General features: G+C 39.3%; 2 protein-coding genes across 4 annotated transcripts in view; both read right to left on the bottom strand.

Moving 5' to 3' along the window:
- LOC138032793 (geranylgeranyl pyrophosphate synthase-like) overlaps positions 1-7,979 on the bottom strand; it is a 13,978-nt gene extending 5,999 nt beyond the window's left edge. Inside the window, exons 1-10 of one of the 2 annotated variants that reach the window (XM_068880521.1) lie at positions 7,791-7,978; positions 5,615-5,683; positions 5,086-5,171; positions 4,913-4,959; positions 3,596-3,712; positions 3,319-3,420; positions 3,148-3,208; positions 2,544-2,622; positions 1,591-1,693; positions 958-1,022 (exon numbers count right to left, since the gene is read on the bottom strand). In XM_068880521.1, the coding sequence (XP_068736622.1) occupies positions 958-1,022; positions 1,591-1,693; positions 2,544-2,622; positions 3,148-3,208; positions 3,319-3,420; positions 3,596-3,712; positions 4,913-4,959; positions 5,086-5,171; positions 5,615-5,683; positions 7,791-7,850 (789 nt within the window). In that variant the 5' untranslated portion in view covers positions 7,851-7,978. Of the gene's footprint in view, positions 1-957; positions 1,023-1,590; positions 1,694-2,543; positions 2,623-3,147; positions 3,209-3,318; positions 3,421-3,595; positions 3,713-4,912; positions 4,960-5,085; positions 5,172-5,614; positions 5,684-7,790 lie in introns of both variants that reach the window. The other variant, XM_068880522.1, reaches the window with a different exon arrangement.
- A 3,691-nt stretch (positions 7,980-11,670) lies between these two features.
- LOC138032604 (nitric oxide synthase 1-like) overlaps positions 11,671-22,695 on the bottom strand; it is a 34,987-nt gene continuing 23,962 nt past the window's right edge. For both annotated transcript variants that reach the window (XM_068880312.1, XM_068880311.1), the window contains exons 18-31: positions 21,545-21,719; positions 20,862-21,003; positions 20,043-20,121; positions 18,908-19,092; positions 18,666-18,802; positions 18,491-18,535; positions 18,198-18,323; positions 17,653-17,737; positions 17,253-17,340; positions 16,488-16,785; positions 15,636-15,761; positions 15,093-15,158; positions 14,322-14,389; positions 11,671-13,643 (exon numbers count right to left, since the gene is read on the bottom strand). In XM_068880312.1, coding sequence (XP_068736413.1) covers positions 13,616-13,643; positions 14,322-14,389; positions 15,093-15,158; positions 15,636-15,761; positions 16,488-16,785; positions 17,253-17,340; positions 17,653-17,737; positions 18,198-18,323; positions 18,491-18,535; positions 18,666-18,802; positions 18,908-19,092; positions 20,043-20,121; positions 20,862-21,003; positions 21,545-21,719 — 1,648 coding nt within the window. In that variant the 3' untranslated portion in view covers positions 11,671-13,615. The remainder of the gene's footprint in view (positions 13,644-14,321; positions 14,390-15,092; positions 15,159-15,635; positions 15,762-16,487; positions 16,786-17,252; positions 17,341-17,652; positions 17,738-18,197; positions 18,324-18,490; positions 18,536-18,665; positions 18,803-18,907; positions 19,093-20,042; positions 20,122-20,861; positions 21,004-21,544; positions 21,720-22,695) is intronic.

Here is a 22,695-nt window from a genome sequence, read left to right as displayed (position 1 = left end):
CTGCCCTGCCGGTCTCATCCTTTGAAATGCTGAGAGAGCTTGGGTTTGGTACTGACACCACCCTGGTGGCGCCCAAGACAAGCCACGAGTCTTTGATGCCTCAGACACTCCAAGAAATCCCACTCATTGCCAAGAACACGTCCCTGCAGTAGAACAAAGAACATGTAGGCTTCGTCTAGCACAAAGAGAAGGTGGTGCATGCCGTGGAAATGACCTTCTCGTGGACAGAAAACTGGTGTAGAAAGGGAAAGAAGAGCGTCAAACACGGCCCTCCAAGATGGGAAGTGAAACATCAATTCCCGGGGTACATGATCAAGCAACATAACATAATTATTAGGTGGACAGTACTATGACAGAGCTATTTGGGACCAGGGGGGGGGGGGGGGGGGCGGGGGGGGGGGAATTCTCCATCGGCTCTCGAGGGCAAAGTGATGTATGGCACGTTGAACATTGCAGGGAATTTTAAATAATTTCATCCAAACTGTGCAACTTGACATTGTTGAGGTAGTAGTTTTCATTCATCATCATCATCACCATTACCATTATCAATAACAAAATAGGATATTCTTTAAGGCCAAACAAAAACAGAAGCCCTTGGTCACCCTGAAAGCATCCAAGAAGCACTGTTCTCCGAGGACATGGCTTGAAACGGCGACCCCATCGTTCATAGATATTTTCTGGGTAAAAACGGACACAACTCAATGGTTGAATTATTTCAAACCGCGTTACCATGCACACCGTGGAGTTTTCCTTGAAAAATAAGAGACAGCAGAAAGGACTTAGATATAACGTTTCATAAGAACATTTCTTATTCAAAGAAAAATAAATCTGATTTTTTTCACGAGGTTTGCACTTTAATTCTATGGAGGGCACCTTCCATAACATATATTATGTATAATGAAAACCCGAACGTTAATCAGTTCAACAGCTCAGGAGTGAATTTCTCTTGGAATATACCTGCTCTAAATGATCCACAAAGTACTTCTTGATATCGACGTCTGTGGTTCTCTGTTTCAATATATCTAGTAAACAAAGAGTTAAGTTCAGCGCATACTGGGCGATATGGAGCGACATTGCCAGCGTTGCTAGTGCCTCAAATACGAGTGCATATCAATAAGAATTGTACTTTTGGCGGAAGACCTGCGAGAAAATATGGCGACGAGTTCGCTCGCTGTGACTTCGTGGAAATCCATCCGCTCTTTCTTTGACGCCTCTCGGCTTGCACGAGCACATTATGCCCCCTAGCAATGCTGGATATATCGGGAAAATTAATAATTAACTGTCAAAGGGTAACTTGTAGAGATAGAAATCCAATGAAATTCACCAAGAAATAGCCCTAGTCTTGAAAATTGGCCCAATCAAGAAAAGAGAAAAAATATTTTCCACGTAGGTGGAAAACGAAGATATCACCTCACGGTTGCTCTGCAGAATGCCCTTTTTCATCATTTCGAAAATGAGTAAAATAAGTTGTTTTAAATCTGGACATTTCATCAATATCTATATAATAAACAGCACTCGAAGATAAAAAAATAATAATTAAAAATACTAGAACTACTCTTACTGTTTTACATATCAGCGTCTAAAGGATACTCATGAGTCTTGTACTATTTGAGTCATTCCGTATCCCATGGATAATAGGAAAAGAGAACTTTCCTTCCGTAAGGTCCTCGCAAAAGCTTTTGTTTTCCTTGTACTGTTCAAAACAGAAGCAGTATATTATTAAGTTCTTAATTATCATTTTGTGATCATTTCATAGTGATATTTTTGAAAAAAATGAGTTCATGTCTTCTTACATGTAGCTTCAAATAATTCATCCACAAATCAGAACCATTCACTGAAAAATTGATGGAAAACAAACTGTACACACGTGGAATTGCTGTTAGAGCCCCAGCACCGAATAGGGAAATCTTTGTGTAATCATCATATCCTTCAAAGTTTCTACGACCTACGCATAGAAACCAGCCTGCTCACTGAAGCCTTGAATGTTCAAAGGGCATTTTTAATACCAATTTGAGCCCGACATACTAGATAATCTTTGTGGACTGTTGCACATTTCACTTACAATGTATGAGCTCATTAGCGCTTTTGCAACCCAATAATAAATCAGTTTTAAATGGCAAAATTTTCGATGATTATGGGAACAAAAAGCTTAAAATTGGGGAGCTGACCAGGTTAAACCTGATTTTCCAATGAGCACAGTCAGCAAAGATATCTTTAAAGGCGAGTTCCGAAGTTTTTACAGTTGGACTCGAACACACAATCATGTTTAAATGGGAGGCAAATTGTGGGAGTGGTGACTTGAACCGCAAAATTTTCTCACAATTGGGAATTTAAATAATCCCGAGCAAGACGAGAAGGTCAGGCAATGTTCCATTCCACGCTAGTTCTGATCCAATACTTTTAACATGAAAAATACCCTTCTGACATGTTCGCTTACTTACAAATGCACAGCTGCATTTGTACAGCTGTATATGATGAACATATTATTATTATTATTATTATTATTATTGTGTTAACGACACAAAAAGGACGACATCACTCACCTCTTCTGACAACAGGTTAGCGTAATCGTCCCTTATCTGGAAAAACAATGCCAATGTATCCAGTAATGGAACAAAATTGCTGAAACAAAATAAGGATGCAAGGACATGAACACTAAAAGCGAACAACCAGAGGCAATAAAATAAAAACACACCCACCCCACCCACAAAGTGAGGATCGGCTGATCAAAGGATTGTAATTTCATTCAAAAATAAAATAAATCAGTAAGAGGCTAACAAGCTAAACCCAGGCTGAAATTTTGTTTACTTGCTAATTTTCTCAAAGAGATTACATGTATCTTATGCATTTTGTCAATACTGAGACTTAGCACCACATTATTTTATGTAAAAAGGCAAACAGCAAACAGAAATATGCTGATTGTCATAGAAGAAGGAAAATCATCCCGCGTGATAATAGGGTGGGCCTTTAGGGCCAGGTAAAAAGTGGAAGTGAGCCGTGCATAAGCGTAAATTTATACGATATACCGTTGCTTCATTACCTGTCTTTCCCTGAAAGATACCTTTGATTTCCGCCAAAAGAGTATTATCAATCGAATTGAACATTCATTAGTGTTACTTCAAACCGCATAAATTTGAAAGATGATACCTCTTGTTTTCACTGAAAGTCTGCATCAACTTCACGGCCAGCCGGAAAAGTCCCCCAGTTTCTAAAGTAATGATAGACTGATTTAAGATTTCTCGCAGTTTTTATTATTTTTAATTTTTGACTTTCCTATTCATATCTATAAAGTAAGTGAGGAAAAGTAACACTGCTTACTTCTCTGAACCATTTCTTTATATTCTTCCTCTGTGGGACAGGTGTAGCTGTCTCTCCAGTAGATATCCATCCCCTGACCTCTATGAAGTTCTAACAGTTCTTCTGTTAACACAAAATCATGTCAGTGATAACTTAGAAACCTACCACCTGTTATAAATATCAATAACCAAAATGATTAATGCCTTTCACAATTATTGTACATGTATTAGTTTATGGCAGGGACATACTACATAAATTAAGAAGGTAATATGTCCCAAGCCATGTGTTTATTCCATACCTGTGAATATATTTATACAATCTGGATGATTCAAGGAAACAACTCTTTCCAGGGCTTTAAAGTACACATAGTTAGCACTGTTGATAGTGTGTGCTACTCCATAGATTTTGTGTGCAACTATGCAAAAAAAACAATAAATTCTTTCGTAAGTAACAATGTCGTAATAATAAATTTACCATTTAAATTACTGGTTACTTTACAGATTGTAACTATAACTACAAATAATAGCTGTTAAATATGGAGAAACCAGTCGATGGTTCCAAACAGGGTCAGATTGAACTAGATGAGACACACAACCAAAGCATACACGTTTCCAACATGACGGTCTACTCCCGAGCAAACCTGCTTTAATGCGCACGCATAAACAACAACAGCTGACAGATAAATAGCGAATACATAACAATAGCCTATTATTAATTTTAAAAAATGGCCTTTTCTTTACTAGTGAGCATACTAATACTAAATATTTGTTTGGTGGTGTAACTTGTAAACTAGCATTTAGTACCAGTTTAAGTCCGAATGCAAGAAACAATACTTTAGGGAGTGACTTAATTTTTAAACGTATAGTGTACTGCCTCAGTTTTAAAATGAATTATTAATTTTTTAATTCCAGTAGTGTACATGTACACTTAGCAGGGGTTTCAATAACTTCTCCCATTGAAGGCGGCAGTTTGACAAGTTTATGATAGCATTTTTAGTGAAAATCAAGGCAAACTAGCCGGCGGTGTGAGGCACAGCAGGCGGTGGTATACCGCTGGTAACCGGTTTCTATTGAAACCCCTGACTTAGCACCAGGGAGGGGTCATTGATGTCATTGTCCAGTCCATCTGTTTTGATAATCACTGAACATTTAGTCAGGGGTTTTTGATACAAATTCTATCCACTCAGCAGACACTGAGGGTTATCTTATAGAGGGCATGAAGAGGGTGCTGCCTAGGAGACTGAATCTGCAATTAATCAGCAGTACGGTTGGCCTGTCTAGACTAATATTGGGTAGAATTGTAACGAGACCTGGCCCCAGTTGTTCAAACGATGGATACCGCTATCCGCCGGATAAAACACTATCCACTGGATTCAACCGGCTTTGCTAGTGTTTATCTGCTGGTTAGTGATCTATCCAGTGGATAGTGCTATCCATCATTTGAACAACTGCAGAGGAATGAAATTGGTGTTCAGGGGTTGCGGTCTTATCTACTAAGCCTACAGTACCTGTTGTCAGTTGTAACCCTACTGACAAGATGGCAGTTTGAAATATGGATTAAATATATATTCCTTACAATATTTTTATTATTGTACCCTATCGTAAAAGTGTTTTACCAGGCATTCCTCTTCTTAAGTTTGAGTTATCCTCTATGTCATCAATTCTATTTTTTAAAAGAATCAAAAACAACAATAAACAAGTTATACCAACATTAACATTGCCATCACCATCAGCACTATTAATCATTTACCGTACCAAGTCCAAATGAGCACTTTTCTAGTCCACTTACAATAAGCTAGAATTGTGTAACATTTTCACAACATCAGCAATCACATGAAGTTTTTCATCAGAGATCTTTAGCCAAAAATTAAAAGCCTGCAAGTAAAAGAGATGGCACCAGGAATAGATTAATCAAATGAATATGCATACTCAAGACACCTGCGTGGATGTGAAGGTTACCCTGCCAGCATAACTAGTGGAGTTTCAAGGGACCAACCTAATCCCTATTCCTACGAATTGCAAAGACGTTTGGGGGTAATCATGTGACAAATGGGCCTGCGTGCACAAGGTTTCTGTATTTTTCTGCCAGCTCAGTGGGATTTTGTATGCAAGATGAGATTCTTGTGGACGTATGACCAAGCAATAATCTCAGAGGACACTATAGAATGGCAGATCTATCTAAGAAAAACTGATGTGACTGTTTGCAGCATGGGACAAGGTCCACTAGATCACTGACATCTATCAAAAATACAACAATAATTATTATTTCAAATCAATCATTTCAATTATTATTTCAAATCTTATTCAGGTGGACTCACATGAATAAGCTTTTCTCTAACTTGCTTTCCAGGAACTTGTAAAATATAACTATATGGCTCCATTAAAATCTAAAGAGAAGACAAATAAAGCAAATAAACAAAAACTATGGTGGGGTCTGTTTGTTGTTGTTTGCTCCTGGTGTCTTTTTTCCCAATGGCAGTAAAAAGCTATACTTGTATCTGAAATGAGCTTGTTAAACTCAGCAAAGGACTTATGTCCTTAAGCCAGCCAGTTGCTGTTTGTGATAACGCTTTTTGTCAAAATAATAATATCATTATTATTGTTCTCGTGGGTTTGAAGAATTGTTGCTTCAAAAGGAGGATTGTAAATTTTTCCCTTTCCAAAAAGCAACAATTTGTCAGATTTAATTTTAAGGCTGACTAAATTATCCTACAGCCATTGCAGCAACTATATAGTCATTTTAAATTTAATTACCATATGTACCAATACTTAAAGGGGCTACGTCACATTATTTTACGGTCTTTTCGAGAAATCCTTAGTTAATTATTACAAGTTGTGGAATTCCTTTACCATCACAACACAAACAAGATGATTCTGAGCAAACACATCCTTTATCAAGGTGATTTGCTTTAAACTTTAAAAAACGTTGGGTCAACCTTTTTCAAGATTAGTGAAATGCAATCTGTTTCAATCTTGGCCATTTGTGTCCATCCATGCCTCTCTTTCCTTTTGCTGTATTTCTGTTATGCTGTTCATCAGTTTTACATTCATTTGTAAGTGTGACAATGGCCTGTTTAAGTTTCTGCAGTCATTTAACCATTTCACCACTAAGAAACCATCATAAAGGTATCCCATACATGAGAAAACCAGCTGATTTATTGGAAAATCAGGTGTGTTTCATTTAGCTCATTTTTCAGTGGGAAGGAGTCATTTTGGTATAAGGCAAATCTTGTATGAAACAACATGGCGGAAAACATGACTGTGCTTTCAGGGGTTTGTTATTGTAGATTTCATTAATAGCAATTACCCCCCTCTAGATATCATTGGTTAGGTGGTTTCCAGATCTTCAGTGAAAACGGTTGAAATCCTGGAAAAGTGGGATAGTAGGCATGGGGACATAACCGAGTTCCAGGAAAACCGGGATAGTGTGGTGAAAGGGTTAAAACAGTTAATCATGAGCTCCAACATTTACTACAGTTAACAGTGGCAAATCCAGGGGAGCCCGCAACTGTTTCAAAAACTAATAACACCAAATGTATGGTTGGCATATTAACATCAATGGTTATCAAGTTGTAGTTTAAAGGGGCACTGTCATGAGCTGCGCATGCTCGAGTTTGTTTGCTCTCAAGCCCACGAAAAATGCAAGCCGCCATCATGGATTCACACGTGAGTCACATATATTCGCCGGAATTCTCCTTTGTCCACCATGGCCCTCCCCAGTGGACACCATTTTGAATTTGTCAATTCAACTTGAAAAAAGTTAACCTAACACTTTTCAAGTTTTCACAAGACGCTAGCGCATGCGCTTCTCGTGACAGTTTCCCTTTAAGCTTTACACTACGCACTATGTATCCAAAGGTCATATTTTACTGTGTGCACAGTGATTTCGCCTGTGAATGGAAGCATTGCTGCTAATGACCTTGTAATATGTTGATAAAGATCGGTCCAGTAGTTTTTATGCCAGTGCTGCGTTGCTGACTGTCAAACCTGGGTACCCAAGAGCCTTACTTTCACTCATAGGCAAGGCCCAAGTTGTTTGATGGGAAGATACACAATCCATCTCTATAACCAGTGGATAAGCAAAAGGATAGTGATTCATCTTACAGATTACACTATCTGCCCTTTGAAGAATAGGGCCACTACATCGCAGGATTTAAAAGTATCTTAGATTATAGTGGCAAGGTTTCTTTTTTTTTTTTCCTGTTATACGGATTGTCTGAGCTTAACTGCTGAATACCCCGATACTCATTTGCATTCTGACTACAGTAGTCCTTCAGAGAAACCACCGAATTCTAACAAAAGTGGTACGTGGGTATTCAGCAGTTATCCCATTGTGTCCATAACAGAAGTGCGATTATTTAATAGCAGAGTATTCCCACACAGGTCCGAACTTCATAATGCATGCACTACTTTCTTTCCAATCGGTGACAAAAACAAGCTGGAACCTACCGTCCCACAAGTTGATAGTCTTTCATGAATCTAAACACTTATTACCTTCTCCTGAGATGACCCATCAGAATCTTTCAATGATGACTCATTCCTGACAAAAGGCATATTAAAGAGAATACACACTAAAAACTTTTCAAAAACAGAGAAAATTGAAACCTAAAATGATTTATAATTATACTACTGCCACTTCCTTATGCGCCATTTTCTGCCCTATTTCAGAGAATTACCGCTGGCTCACTCATAGACTGCTCTTTGTCACGCATTTCTTCCTGAATCCCTCAACAATAGGAAAAAAAGTTGCAAGCTCTGGCAACACTGGCACTGCTTCCAAGTCATTAAATGTCAATGACGTTTCTTACCAGAGGAATAAAACAGATGAATAAAGATAATGTCCCGTAATTGACCTTCATGGCCTAGAGACGGAAAACGCACATTGCGTGACAATGATTACACCAGTCACGAAAGAGAGCTGGAGGCTTTGTTGAGTGCTATCCCAGAAGATACGTCCGAACGTTAGCCCTGGTCATGAAAACGGACCCACACAGAAAAGATAAAAATTACTCCACCGCTATCGCTCGGTCAATACGTCAAGGCCTCAGTATGAGATTTCATTCCGTTGCTATCGCAACGCTGTTTAACGCAATCAATTGCGCCACTGACAAACAAGCCTGACTGTCAGCAGGATTAACTTTGGTGCTATGGCCTATCATTACCATAGCAATTAGCGTAAGCAAGGAGGCTGGTAAAGCGTTCGTTCCAGCACCGGTCAAAGTCTCTTTTGACTTATGGCTTTTTTTTTCTCAGGTAGCATTGTAAAGGAATGTTCCACAGAAAGAGCATTTCACCTTCATAGTCTTATTCCTGACAACATGAGCGGCTCTAACTAGCCTGCGTAGCCAACGCAAGGGGAGAGGGAAGAGAGTGACCGAGCCGCGCTGAAAGGGAATTGGGGAAGGGGAAAAGGGAGGGAGTGCTTGGCGAGACACAATGCATCCGAATCCATTTTTTTTTACCTCCGATAAAATCCCGCCAATTTCAAGTAACGAAAGAAGTCACATTTCTCTCCTCTCCATGTGCGCCGAGGGGTCAGGAAATGTTTCCAGTATTCACTCCTTTAGTCGGGTCGCATTCACTTTTCCATATTTGCTTCCAAGTTCTTTCAGTTTACAACCAAAAAATTTCACCAAATTTGACAAAGTGAAAACTGCTGGTTCATTATTTTCAAGACGCTTGTCCATGTACCCATCCACTCAGCTCCGCAAACGCAAGCTCGTCTGCATCGACAGAGTAACTATCAAGCTCAATCGAAACCTTGGACTTGCTCGATTATATAGGCCAAGCAGGCACTTCGCAAGGTATTTTGCTTTAACGGCAATCACGTCTGCGACACATAACTTAGCAATAAGCTTGGCGTCATTGAGTAACACAGCACACTCAAAGACATGAACACCAAGTGCCCTAAAAAATTCCTCATCATTTCTAATACGAGTCAAGGATCCTGCCCCAGCATCTTTCCCTTTTATATTTGCAGGACACTCTAAACGATCCCCTGTACGGTAGTTTTCTGGCAAATAACAGAGCGACTGCAATCCATGGGTAATGGAAATGTAATCGATCAAATTCACTTTAACTTTACAGTAAAATATAAGAAAAAAGGAAACAGATTTATGCGGAGGCGTTAAAAAAAGCTTTTCTGAAAGACAAAGCAACTGTTTCTTCTGCCAAAAAAATAAATAAAATAGTTCCGATTTTTCGCAATTTTCGTAAAAATCGTTAAAATCGCAAAAATCGCGACTCTTGTCGGAGACTTGTGTTCTCTAGCTTTTCAGTGTTGTGCGATGTTTGCGATTTTAACGATTTTAGCGAAAATTGCGAAATTTGCGAAAAATCGCAAAACTCGCAATTTTCGCAAAAATCGTTAAAATCGCAACTCTTTTGGGGCACCTGGCTTCTCTTGCTTTTCAGAGGTTTGCGTTTTTTCGCAAAAATTGCAATTTTCGCAAAAATGGCAAAAATCGCAACACTTTTTGGGCTCTTGGCTTTTTACAGCTTTTCAGAGTTCTGCGATTTTTGCGTTTTTTCGCAAAAATAGCAATTTTCGCAAGAATCGTTAAAATCGCAACTCTTTTGAGGGACTTGGCTTCTCTTGCTTTTCAGAGGTTTGCGATTTTTGCATTTTTTCGCAAAAATTGCAACTTTCGCAAAAATCGTTAAAATCGCAAAAATCGCAACTTTTTTGGGGGACGTGGCTTCTCTTGCTCTTCAGAGGTATGCGATTTTTGCGTTTTTTCGCAAAAAATTGCAATTTTCGCAAAAATCGTTAAAATCACAAAAATTGCAATTCTTTTGGGGGAATTGGCCTCTCTTGCTTTTCAGAGTTTTGCGATTTTTGCGTTTTTCCGCAATAATTGCAATTTTCGCATTTGCGTGCAAACCTGGACATATCTCGCAAAAACACAGTTTTTTTTCTTTGATTTAGTTGCTCATATCGCAAAAACGAACTCGGTGACCCCATTGTTTTGTTGAAAAGTGATCACAAGGCCAAGATAAACTTACAACATAGTTTTAAAAAATTCTGTACTACTGAATCAGAGAATTAAGGTGGCTCTGAATTTGCTGTACAGAATTGTTTTTAAACTTTAATTTGCAGAAAGTTTCATCTGAAAGCGAGTTCTTAAGTTCGAGTACTATGATTGAATGGTCTTCGGGTATTACGGAACCCATAATCATATATTATGGCACCCATAAAAACTATCGGATCCTGCCGCTAGTTTCTTACTAGTCACGACGGTCACTGAACGGGCAGAAAGCTGGTACCAGCAGGGGCCCGTTTCTCGAAAGTCCCGAAACTTTACGGGCCATTTTCGGGTGTCACAATTCCCTTTGGATCTCAACAACGGAGAGGATTTAAGTCGTCAAACTTTACACTTATTTTTCTTTTTGTTACCTTGAAAACGCGTTAAAAGATCGGCTCTCCAAAATAAGCGGTTAGCATTTTCACGAATGGCTTTTCGGGACTTTCGAGAAACGGGCCCCAGGGCACTGTTAAACAAAGACTGCCGGCTGGCGCGGTTTTACCTGGATAAAATTGCAAAGAGCCTCGGTATCGTCAAACGCTTTTAAACAAAACGCGATAAAAGTGTTTCGCGTGAAACCCCAATACCATGCAGCTAATTACAAGTAAATTAACATAACAGGAAAAAATCTAGTACGTACAGTTACATAGACACGATGCGACTAACTTAAGGTAAAAAGGTTGACGAGATCGAACAAGAACACGCTTCTCGTAGTAAACGTAATTCAAAATATTCCAAAGATCAGGGAAGGAGTCAAAGACGCAATAATCGATATATCCCCTTGAGAGGAGTGGGGCCGTGATGAAAAGTCTGTTTTTCTAAATAATGAGGCAAGCGCTGGTAGCCATTCTGGCTGTATGTGTGCAGCTTGACAGAGCCTTCATTATTGCGCCGTCAGCAGAACTACGGATTGCGTAAAGGTCCGTGTGACGCACTGTGCATGCACAGCATATTAATCCTGAATTAACGTTTGTTTTACTGGATTGTGTTGTAATTTTAAAACCTTTGGGGATCCCCTTAGGAGCCCCTGAGTGACTTACATGGACACCCCGAAAACGGGAAACCATGTGCGTTGTGTTGGTACTTTTAAAAAGGAACACGAACATATTAGAATCAAAACTTGTTACTAGTCGATGAGTTTAGTATTGCTAGAATTGAATGATATCATAACAGATTGCTGTTCTAACTTGTTTCTCTTGTCCATTACTGTGAACAGAAAATCCGAAGTAATGCGATTCAAAATATTAAGAGGTGGCTGTTGTGGGTGTATAGGACAAAACATCGCCCGAAAGAAATAACGAACTTAAAATCCGAGAACGAGCGCTAGAATTCTTAAGACTTTGCAATCACAGGCCGTGTATAACTTTATTAGGAATAAGTCAGCATTTCTCGCATCTCCAGATGTTCCTATACAAACTTCACACTTAAATATATTTTTTTTTGTAGAAAACGCCTACAGCAAGTAGCTTACAATTTACACTGTCTGGAATACTCTTTATTGTAACTATATCTTTAATACTAACATTGGATTGACATTAATCTTATTATGATCTGAAGGGTCTAAAAAACTCAAGCATGCCGCTGAACTTCCTATTATCACTTTGTGATAATTTCATTACAAAAAAATGTTTTGAACACGTAATTAAGAGACCGAGTTTCCAACTAACTGTAACAGGAAAAAATTATTGAAGCATTTAAAATATATTTACAAAACAACCAAGGAATTTTTTCCTTTACAAGGACATCGTAGCAAACGTGCACCTTTAAGTATCAATGACTAGTGATGATTGATTGATGATTGATCAATGATAATTAAGCAACCAATCAGATTTTCCACAAGACATTAGTAAATATCGCTAAAAAACTGCCTTTTAAATGATGATCAGTGAATGAGAAAATACTTCGAGAATGCACATAAAAGGAACTGTTTTCTACTTTTTGAATATTTAAGAACTTGCGTGTTTTTGTCCCAGATGGACACGTCAATTTTTTTAACAAAACTCATTCCTAACAAGCTTCTTTATCTATGATGTAGTCCAATGAGACACTTAATCTTTTCAAAGCTGTGTATTGACTTAACTCCTGGAAATATCTACTATATCTAACACAAATAAACGATTATTTGTTCAAAATAGTCCATGCCAATATAAATTTTATGTAAAGCTCACTCCTTATCTTAAAACGATCCAAGAGTGCACATCTTCTTTTTGCAGTTGTCTCTCTTAGAACTCCAAGTTATGTTTAACAAGTATTCGCCGAAGGTGAGGCGGGTATCGGTGAATAAAAACCGTGACGAAGTCGAGTCGCCAATCAGCGCAACGAATTTTCAATAATCATCTATGGAATTATACTAATATCTCTTATTTATTATAAGTACCTAATTTAGTGACGCATTGTGCAAGGATTATCATCACTGCACAGGCCTTGGGCATCAACTGATCACGTGATCATGTTAATTAAAACGAATAAGTCCAACAGATAATGCGTTTCAGAAATCCAGGAGCTGGCCAAAAATACATGTAAGGCATTGAAAGAAAAACCGAAACGGTTGATCAGCTCTTTGGATGACGAGAAGCAACGGTGAGTTGTAGTTTCCGAATCCTTGTAGATGTTCAACACAATACCCAAATGAAGTTTCTCTAAGATGACACAGCTAAGAGAGTTTGTACTCTCCCATAATAGGGATCTAGTTCATCGCAGTGCTACTCGATAGTAGCGATATATTTTACAATTACTTCATGAGCCCGCGTTGAATATAAAATGGTAAATAGTCAACGAGGCCCGTAGCGTCGAGTTAGCTATTACCAATGTCTTATCCAACAAAGCCGAATGGAATAATTGTTTTACTAAATTCTCAACCTTCGCTTTTGCTAAATTTTATCTAAGTTTAATAAACGACCGGAAAGTGATGTGATTTCTGGGCGCCAAAAATTTTATACTTAGTGACATTTCCCGCATTCATTTCTATATAAGGTCAAACGGCTGATAACCGTGATCCAGTGAACCAATGAGAAAGCTAGAATCGCATTCTCCGAGGTCGGGAATTTAATAATTGCGAATATTACCCAACAAACATTCCGCAACAATTTTTAAATGCGGGCCGTGGATAGTGAACATACAGTCATGTCGATATAACGGATAGCTAGTTCAAAGCGCCAAGCAAAGTTTGTGCACTGCCTCCTAGTTTGTGTCCTATTAATATTCTTTCTGGAACCCATTTAATGTTGTGCACCATTCGTTTTAACTTGCATAGTCACTTGACAAGTTCATGCGGAAGGCCTTTTACAATACGCCTCAAAGCTCTCCTTTCTTGATCTGTTTTCTGAAAAAAAAAAAAAAAAAAGGGAAGAGCAATTTTACTTAACGTTTTTCGTCATGAGGGTATAGTCAGGACAGGAATGTTTAAAGTGAAATATCGCTAGCTATAGATAAAAAGTTCTTTTCGAACTTTTGATGTAATCATTAATTATCCGAGTCGTTAAAAGTCACACAGGTAAGGGATGAAGCGATTTATGTCGGTTGTACAAACTTTCGTCTACCACGCACACTACATGGGTGGACTAAATTACACCTTTTAAATCTCAGTTTTCAGGGTACACGTCTCTAGCATTTGCCGCGCATGTTCTGTGCTAAAGAGTGAGAGGAGTGAGTGAGAGGAGTCGCAACACCCCCTTAAAGATTAAAATAGTCCATACATAACAGCCTTCTTTGTTTATTGTTTGGCGTCGTTCAAGGCCAAATGCTGATGAAACAATTCATTGCCAGAGTTATTACAAGTCGCCTAGTACGGGGCTGTGTGTGTTTCTGACAGGACCGTGCAAAAAGCTCTCTCCCTTCTTGCTTTCCGACCTCACGGCCTTCATCAAACGTGCATTTTGGTTAATGTTTTTTTTGTTTTTGTTTTTGCTTTTTAATACAAGCGGGTTGGGGTGTGCATGTAAAACTTGTTATTAGCATGACTTAATTTAATTTTACCATTCAGCAATATTTAATAAATTACCTCATGTCCTTTGGTTCCTTGATCCTTTGAGCGAAACCAAATATATCTTCGTGATAACGGTTCGATGACTAAAATAAATTAAAAGAAAAGGGTCGTAATAGGGTTGCCATAATGTCTTTCCCTTTTAGATTACTTTTAAGCATTTTTTGTTCTCCTGGTTCCCTTATATCATATATCATATAAAGGAGAAGTTACTCATTACGCTATTTGCATCACTGTGTTAACGTTGCATCGCGTCCTTTTTTTTCGTTCAGTTTTTCTTTTCTTCTCTATTTATAAAGTAATATATCAAACACAAGGAAGAGTCAAGTGAAGATATGATCTTCGCAGTTATGAACGCAATTTTTACAATTGCGTAGAGAAGCTTGAAAAATTCAGGACTTCAACGGGGTTTGAACCCGTGACCTCGCGATTCCGGTGCGACGCTCTAACCGACTGAGCTATGAAGCCACTGACGTTGGGAGATAGTCATTTGTCGTAATAGGGTTGACACGCGAGGTCACGGGTTCAAACCCCGTTGAAGTCCTGAATTTTTCAGGCTTCTCTACGCAATTGTAAAAATTGCGTTCATAACTGCGAAGATCATATCTTCACTTAATTTCATATCCGCAGTTCATATATGATTCATTTCATATACCATTTCATCACAAGGAAGAGTGTTTCATCAAAGATCACATATCCGCACCTCCTTCACGGTAGTGATTTCCTATGCTTTTTCTTCATGAATTATTAATTAATTTAAGGACAGCTCATCTCACAAAATAAATTTACCTTTAGTTTGCTCATGAACTCCACGGCTTTGTCGGGAGACAACTTAAGTCGATCCGTGATCAAGGCCTGTTAGGAGATGAAATAAACCGACGATGTTATATATTACAAGAAACTTAAGTGTCTTGGTAACCTTTCTTTGCTTAGACAAAACATCTTTCACAAGACAATTGCAACATTAAGGTAAAGGTAACCTTATTTAACGTCGGAAGTTACTTTACTCTGTAGAGAGTATTCTCCCAGGAAGCCGACGGTGCGCTCATTTTACCCCCCTCTTTCCATCAGTGCTCCGTTTTAAGGGTATTTAAAGCTACTTAGGCTACGCTAAAAGAAAAGAAGTCGAAACAAGGATGTGAGATCCAGGGATCGAACTCAGAACCTTTTGCATTAAAGCCGCGCACTAACCGACTGTGCCACCCTTGCTCCTCAAAAACTAGTTGAGCCAACCTTATTTTATTGACTTAATCATGTCTTTGCATTCAAAGTGATTCCCACTGAAAAACTCTAACCAGCTCCTAAGGGGATTAACAGTGGCGTAATCAGCACCTGTAAAGTATCATTGACGCCTTCAGCCATAGCAGCGGCTCCACACACGTACACATGCGCATTGCTGTTGAGTATCAAGTCACAGACGTCGGAGGAGTGTTCCTTCAGGAGATCTTGCACGTATTGCTGTGAAAAAGAAACAAGATTGATTACTGTAAAACAGCTTGAGCAAAAAGAAAAAAGAGGGAAATAGTCTAGTAGAATTACCCCTCGCCAACTTTCTTTAGAGTAAGCGGTAAGAACTAGACGATTTCGAAGTGTTTTGAATATTCAATGCTTTTTCAAACCACTATATGAGGTGCGCTGATGGTTAATTCATACAAGGGGACTGTCGACTTCCCTTCTTTTCTAGACTGGGTGACAAAAGCTGGATTATTTCAGTGGGTTCCAATGATCAGACTTTCTTTACCTCTTAGTAGATGGCACGCGTTTCGTCAATTTACACAAACAGACCCTACACTATCGAGGGGCTTAAGTCTTGGGACCGTTAGCACATTACAATGCTGAGTCTGAAAGGTCTCACTTCTCACAGACCAATTTTAGTCCATAGACAGACGGATCGGGGAGGGGCGGGGGGAGGGGGGTGTAGGGTTAGGGTTAAGGGGAAATCGGGTTCGGGTAAGACACCAAAAGGAGAACAAAATGTTTTGCTTTAAGGATGGACGAATCAGTGGCATCAGTTGCCCTCGTTTGACAACTGTCCGAACGACTTATTAACTGCACTGTAGTTTACTGTTCTCTTCTACAATGATCCTAAAAGAGCTAGGTGATTTCAGTAAGTCTACATATACCACAGTTGTTAACCAATAAGATACAAAACTCTAACTTGCGCCTCTCTGACGAAGACCATACCTTGGGCTTTCCCTTTTCTCTTGAATACGCCGTAGCTACACCAGTGAGAGCCCTGCTGTGAACCACTTTTTCGGTTTCACGGCGATAAATGTCATCGAGGCGTGAGTTTCGGCAGCCAAAGTACAGGACCATGTCTCCCCACTGCCTTTTTCCTGTTATTGATGATACAGGCGGACATTTGTTGTTCAGGTCAAATATTCTTTGTTGCCAGAAGGAGCGAAAAGGAGCGATACCCGTCCCATTCCCCACAAGAATTACAGGAGCCGAGCCATCGACTGGGAGGCGGAAGGAGTGGGCCCTGAATAAAGGAAAGCAAAGAAGTTGTACCATTAAGAAACACAAGCAATGCCGGGGCATTTTGTGGTCAATCAAAAAAAAGCTTCTCGAAAGGGTAAAAAGTTGGAGGGCTTGTGACAATAGCAGAGAGGATTTAAAATGTAAATTTCTATCAAAATCACCTCGTTGGTAACTGAAGATTACCAGTAACTACCAGTTGTTGCATTAGTGGTGATAGAGAATATCACGTTTTCTGACACGAGTCCGTTAGTGGGTAGGGGGCCGTGAAGGGTTTGTGCTTGTACGATAGCGCCAAATTTCAAATCAATCACAACTGCGGCCCCCTGTCTTGTATATTTGAACAAAGTGTTGTTGAGGAGAAAGGCGGGACCCGCAGCAAACAAATAAAAACCTTCTAAATTCACCGTTATAACCGATCAGTCCCACAGAAAAATAACAACAACGATAGCCTGAAAAGAATAAACTCACTGTCTGATGTAACAAGGTATGGTTTCCCCACGTCTCAATCCTTGAAGCCACTTGGAGCACACCCCATGGTGAAGCGGACCCTCGCCACCTGCGAAAACAAAACGATCACAGTCAACAGTGTACAGTGGGAGGCAAGCTCTACGAAGTAGGCGACGGCTGATGTCATTCAAAAGTCTGGGATAAACGATCGTTTGTGGAGAGAGTGATAGACGAAATCGAAAGAATTAATTATGTAAAGTGACGAGAGCGACACGGTGTTGAGGAAACGCTGAAGACTGAGATTCTAATTTCCACCACTAAATTCAAAATATGAAAGAATGGTCGCTAAACAATATTAAAAACAATATTAGTTCGTCAATGTTTTGTTATTAAACAGTGTACTGGATTTGTTTCCACTTACCTCTCTTGTTGTATTCAACTACCGCAGCTGTAACGTGGATTTCGTTTGAATGGACATCAGGGGACGACGATATTGAGTAGAATCTCTGCAGATAATAATAATAACAATAACAATAATAATAATAATAATAATAATAATAATAATAATAATAATAATAATAATAATAATAATAAATGACTTTACAAGGAATTTTCTTTCCTTCCTAATTTAAATCTCCTCTTTCCAAGCATAGCAGAAACACGATCGAATAAAACTTTCGGAGTCAAATGAACATATTTTTGTTGTGGCTGTTGCAGGGCGGTAGTCATTTATCAATACCATCTAGAAACGAGAAACTCAAGTAACAAGTAAGACGTTAAATACAGGGTTGCGCTCACTAATAGTTATTCCATAACGGCATTTTTGCTTTGCTTGTTGATTTGTTCAGTAGGAAAATCTTGTGAAAAGGAAGATCTCCAACACGTTCATCAAGGAATGAACTACCAATAAGCAAGAAAACCAATCAACCAATCAATCAATCCCGAAAATGGGAAATGGAAACTCACTGGTTGAAGAGTTGAAAGCTGCGTTAACAACAAGTCAGCGGTAACTTGAACCGATGGAAACTCCTGCATAGTCTCGATAACGTTGCATTCTTTGTTTAGGGCCCAGTTCTTGTACCGAGATCCACCCTGGATGAGAAGCAAATTAAAAATCAGTTATCGAAAGTACAACGCAAAAATTACAAGAGCTACCGCATTTTCATCTCAGTCGATAACACTTGAGAGTATATGCCTTGACCCGTTCATCAGCTACAGCGTAATTGGGAATTCGTTTTCTGTTGTAAGTTTGTGTTTACCTTGCCCAGTGTTTCAAGTTGCATTTTTTCCAGTGGGCTTGTTGCCTGTAAAAAGGGAAAAAAATATGTTAACCTGATGTTGACTGTAGAGCGGAGGAACCTTCAAAACGCACTGGTTAATATAAATATTTCGTCGTGACACATGCTATCAATTAATACTGTCTATTAAACGTACCAGCTTTGCCAAGTAGCTTAGCATCTGCGGCGTTGGAACACTTGTGATGTCAAGGTATCTTGTCAGCGCCTCTTTTAACGTGCAGCCCACAGGGAGACGATTGAACGGCTCCCAGACTTTCCCTCCACCAGCTTTAGCTACGCACAGGAAAAAGGCTTTTTTTTTAGCCAAGTTTTATCTTTATTGGTTTAAGATTCTCAACTTTGTTATCACAACTGACGCCTACAAATGAAATGAATTACCTGAATCCTCTCGCGCGACTTCAATCCTGATTGGCCGGTTTGGATCAGGTTTTCCGTGCATCATGTCAATCAATTCCTGCACTAGACTGGCTTTGTTGGAAGGGAAAATGGCCACGTGATCTCCCGGTTCAAAAGCCAGATCTTTTCTTTTGCCGGTTGCCAGTTTAACCAGAACAGTTGAGCGACTGCGAGAAAGGATAGCAGCTTAAGATACTGAACATAGTCATGTATAGAGGTTTTGCACGGCAGCCATGTTGCATGGCAGGAACAATGAAAATGTTTTGCATTAGAAAGAACATTTATTCCCATAGGAAAAAGAATCTATTGTTCCTGCCATGCAACATGGCTGCCGTGCAAAACCTCTATTGCCTTCCTTAAGAAGACCATAGAACATATATATATATATAAAATACAAGGTCGCTTAATGTCCCAGACTATTCCTGCCCCAGGCAAGTAAAACACATCGCCACCTTCGATTTCTTCCCCAGTTCCTATCATTAGTCATCGGTAATCATTTCTCGGTAAGCTGCCATCAAATTTAGATAGATTAGTATCCTGACTTCTTGGCGGTCTAATTTTCAACAACCTGCCTGGCAGCGCCTGCGAGGAAAACTTCCATGCTCACGAACCAACTAGCTTGAAATGAGTCACTTCAATGGAATAGACCTCTTTGGCTAGTACGTTTTGTTCTCCCATTTCAGAACACGTGATTTTACTCTAGGGAGCAGTCTCTTTCAAATGACGTCTTATGCTCGTGTATAACTGACCACATCTTGTTCTCGGTTTCTACTAATTACCGTATAGTTGGTTCAAGGCTTCGTCTGTTAATTAACTAACTAATTAAGTAATTAACATTGTGGAACAAGCGTCATTTAATACAACAGCGGACATTTGGCCGACAGTGCGTAGCGGTGAGTTGGCTATATCTATCTACAAGTGGAATGAATGTTTCCTTTAATAAAAACCAACAAATATTGCTAGAATTAATTCACGCTGCGAGGTCAACCAGAAAATGAATCATTGCCCGCTACTTCTCAGGCATTTCTCGGGCGTGGTATAATTGCTGATATCCTGATATCCCACTAATCCGATCAAAACTCAATCCAATTGCATTATGGAATCTAAAGTGACCTACCTTGATGGTTCTGATTGGAGCTCACTTACTGAGATGACCGTTGCAGGGCAGACCGTCTTGTTGTACACCTTGGAAAGATCTATACATCAAAGCAGGACGGAAATTTGAGGATTTCAATTGTAAATCGTGTCAGATGTTTTGTAAATCCAAACTACAATCTTGGACAAAACTCTTGAGAAGAATCCTATCTTAAGCAACCTTTGACATGCACTCACAAAGTATATTGTCCTCCCCCGTCCCCCCCCCCCCTCCCCCATACCAATGTTGATAATGTGATGCAAAATACTGTGCAAGCCTTTGGCCGTTTTTTTAACCAACATTGAAATGGGGGGAGGGGGCAAAGTAGCGAGATATTAATTTTTATCACACAGACAAATTAGAGCCTCACATTTTCCCAATGAGTTTTGTCCAAGATTGTAGTTAGGACAAACGTAGCCATTAAGCTAAGAGTACGTATTGTTTCCTAGATTAGATCCTCTCAAGTAAACAAAGAAACAATTTGTTTTTTTCTTTACTCTCTTTTGTCAATTATTTAGAGAAACGTCCTGGCACTTCCTCAACAAATCCATCAATCTTTGTCGCACGTAATTCATTCTACCGTGCTTGGCGCGTGAAAATTAGGCAAATGGTACATCGCGTTATTTCCCTCCTTGCTGTTTCGCCAGCAATAACTTTGATTTTCCCTTACGAAAACTAATTGAACTCCACTCAACAAGATGTAGGCTTTTTTAAAACTATTACAAATATTATTATTATCAGCAGCAGCGGCATCATCATCATGATCATCATCATCATTTTGTTTTTCACCAACAGACTTACTTGAAAACAGGTCGTTTGGTGATCTCCTCTCGTTCACCCAACGGTAAAGTCCAGGACTCCAACCAGTAACCATCTTTTTCAATGATTCACTGACCACCTTACTTGCAGCTTCGTCATTCACACCGAACGAATCGCAAGCCGCCTAAAAATAATAACGATATCAGATGGATACCCTTAGTGGCTATTTTCCTAAGTTATCGGATGACCAGGGGCTTCTGCTGGGACTGGTTACCAGCAGTGAAACTCAAAGCGACTCGGTGAAGATCTCGTGGACGAAACGAGTTTGCACAAGGTCTTTTATACGCATCTTGATCATCTGCTGCCGCAATAGCAAACAACACCTGTCATGCTGTGATTATTGGTTTATTCAGGTTGCTATACTAAATGCCAGGTTGCGTATAAGGGCGATGAAGCCTGGTGTAATCTCGCTAAGCATGCATTAATGTAAAATTAACCACTTAAAGGCAGTAAATGACGTAATATCACTTCACGAGCTGATGAAAACGTCAGTGGATATCAAACATGAACCTAGAAATCCAGAGAAAGCCCCGTTTGCTACATCAAAAGACTCGACTACTCCAACCATTCATTTTTTTTTTTTTTCTGACAGACCTTTTCATTTCAATGCCTTTTTGTGCCCGTGTGGGTTTTTGATTAAGATTTCTTGCTTTTTGCTGAGATACCTTAAACACATTCTTGGTCCACTCCTTGAACGACTCTTCCTGGCCATTTTGTTCATCCCCTTCACCTATGGCGAGAATTTTCTGAGCTCCAAGGTCTTTCAGGTGCTTATCCACATAGTGGCCGAAGGCACAGAAATTAGGGTAGAGTCTGGATCCGAGCCCAAATACTGAATATCTGCAAAGAACAAACACTGTGAATGTTAAATGGTGTTCAAATTTGTTGTTGTTGTTGTTGTTGTTGTTGGCTTTTTTTTTTTTTTTGGAGGAATATGGGCCAGACAAGCAAACCCAAGGTGGAAAGACCTTTCAACCGACTACAATCTCTTAGCTTATTGCAGAGCTTACAAAGTCAAAATATGCTTTGGCAAGCAAAGGGGAGGGGAGGGGGGGGGAGAGTCAATTTTTGATTCAGACGAAAACATAGTGTTAGCTCGATCTAGGTTTCTTTCGACTTCGATAGTTAATTACTTTTTCATCTTGATATACTGTAAACACACACATCCGATACGAAATAAATAAATTCAATTGGTAAGCCTTGGGTTTATCATCTCGTATCGTATCGTGTTCAAGCATCTTCTTTTTGTATAAAAGGCTCTCACAGGTCTCTGTCATCAATACTTGGCGGATCTCCTGCTTCCCCCGAGCTCGAGATCTCAACACTTGCTGACACAACCGATGTCTGAAATTATACGATATATGTGGACACTGTCTGACAGGGCTGTACATGTGTCCGCCCCGAGGATTTGGAACAACCTTCCTTTCCATATATAAAATTCCAGCACAGTTAAATCATTTAAGAGGAAACTTAACACTTTTCGTTTTGTTAAATTTATTAAAGGTAATTATGTCCTTTATTAGATTTAATTTTATCTTATTAGTTAATTTTTATTGTTTTAGTTTACTTATTTTATTGTTTTTGTGAAGCGCACGTGCAACTAGACGTGTGCGCTATTGTATAAGGTCACTATTATTATTATGGAGTTGATAAATTTATGGGTGCTAAAATAGAATAACATATATAGGGAGCACAGCGTAACCTATGCAGTCTAAAGGAACTATTAACGAAAAACCCCCTCATTGTCAGGTTTAGTCTCCTTGACAATCCCCTAGCACGTCAATGATGATGTTACGTTTTTCAACGTCATAGCCAG

The sequence above is a fragment of the Montipora capricornis genome, chromosome 14 (assembly GCF_036669925.1).
Source record: "Montipora capricornis isolate CH-2021 chromosome 14, ASM3666992v2, whole genome shotgun sequence".
In the NCBI taxonomy this organism is placed as follows: Eukaryota; Metazoa; Cnidaria; class Anthozoa; order Scleractinia; family Acroporidae; genus Montipora; species Montipora capricornis.
Note: the sequence above shows the minus strand (reverse complement) of the source record. Positions and strands in the feature narration are given on the sequence as shown.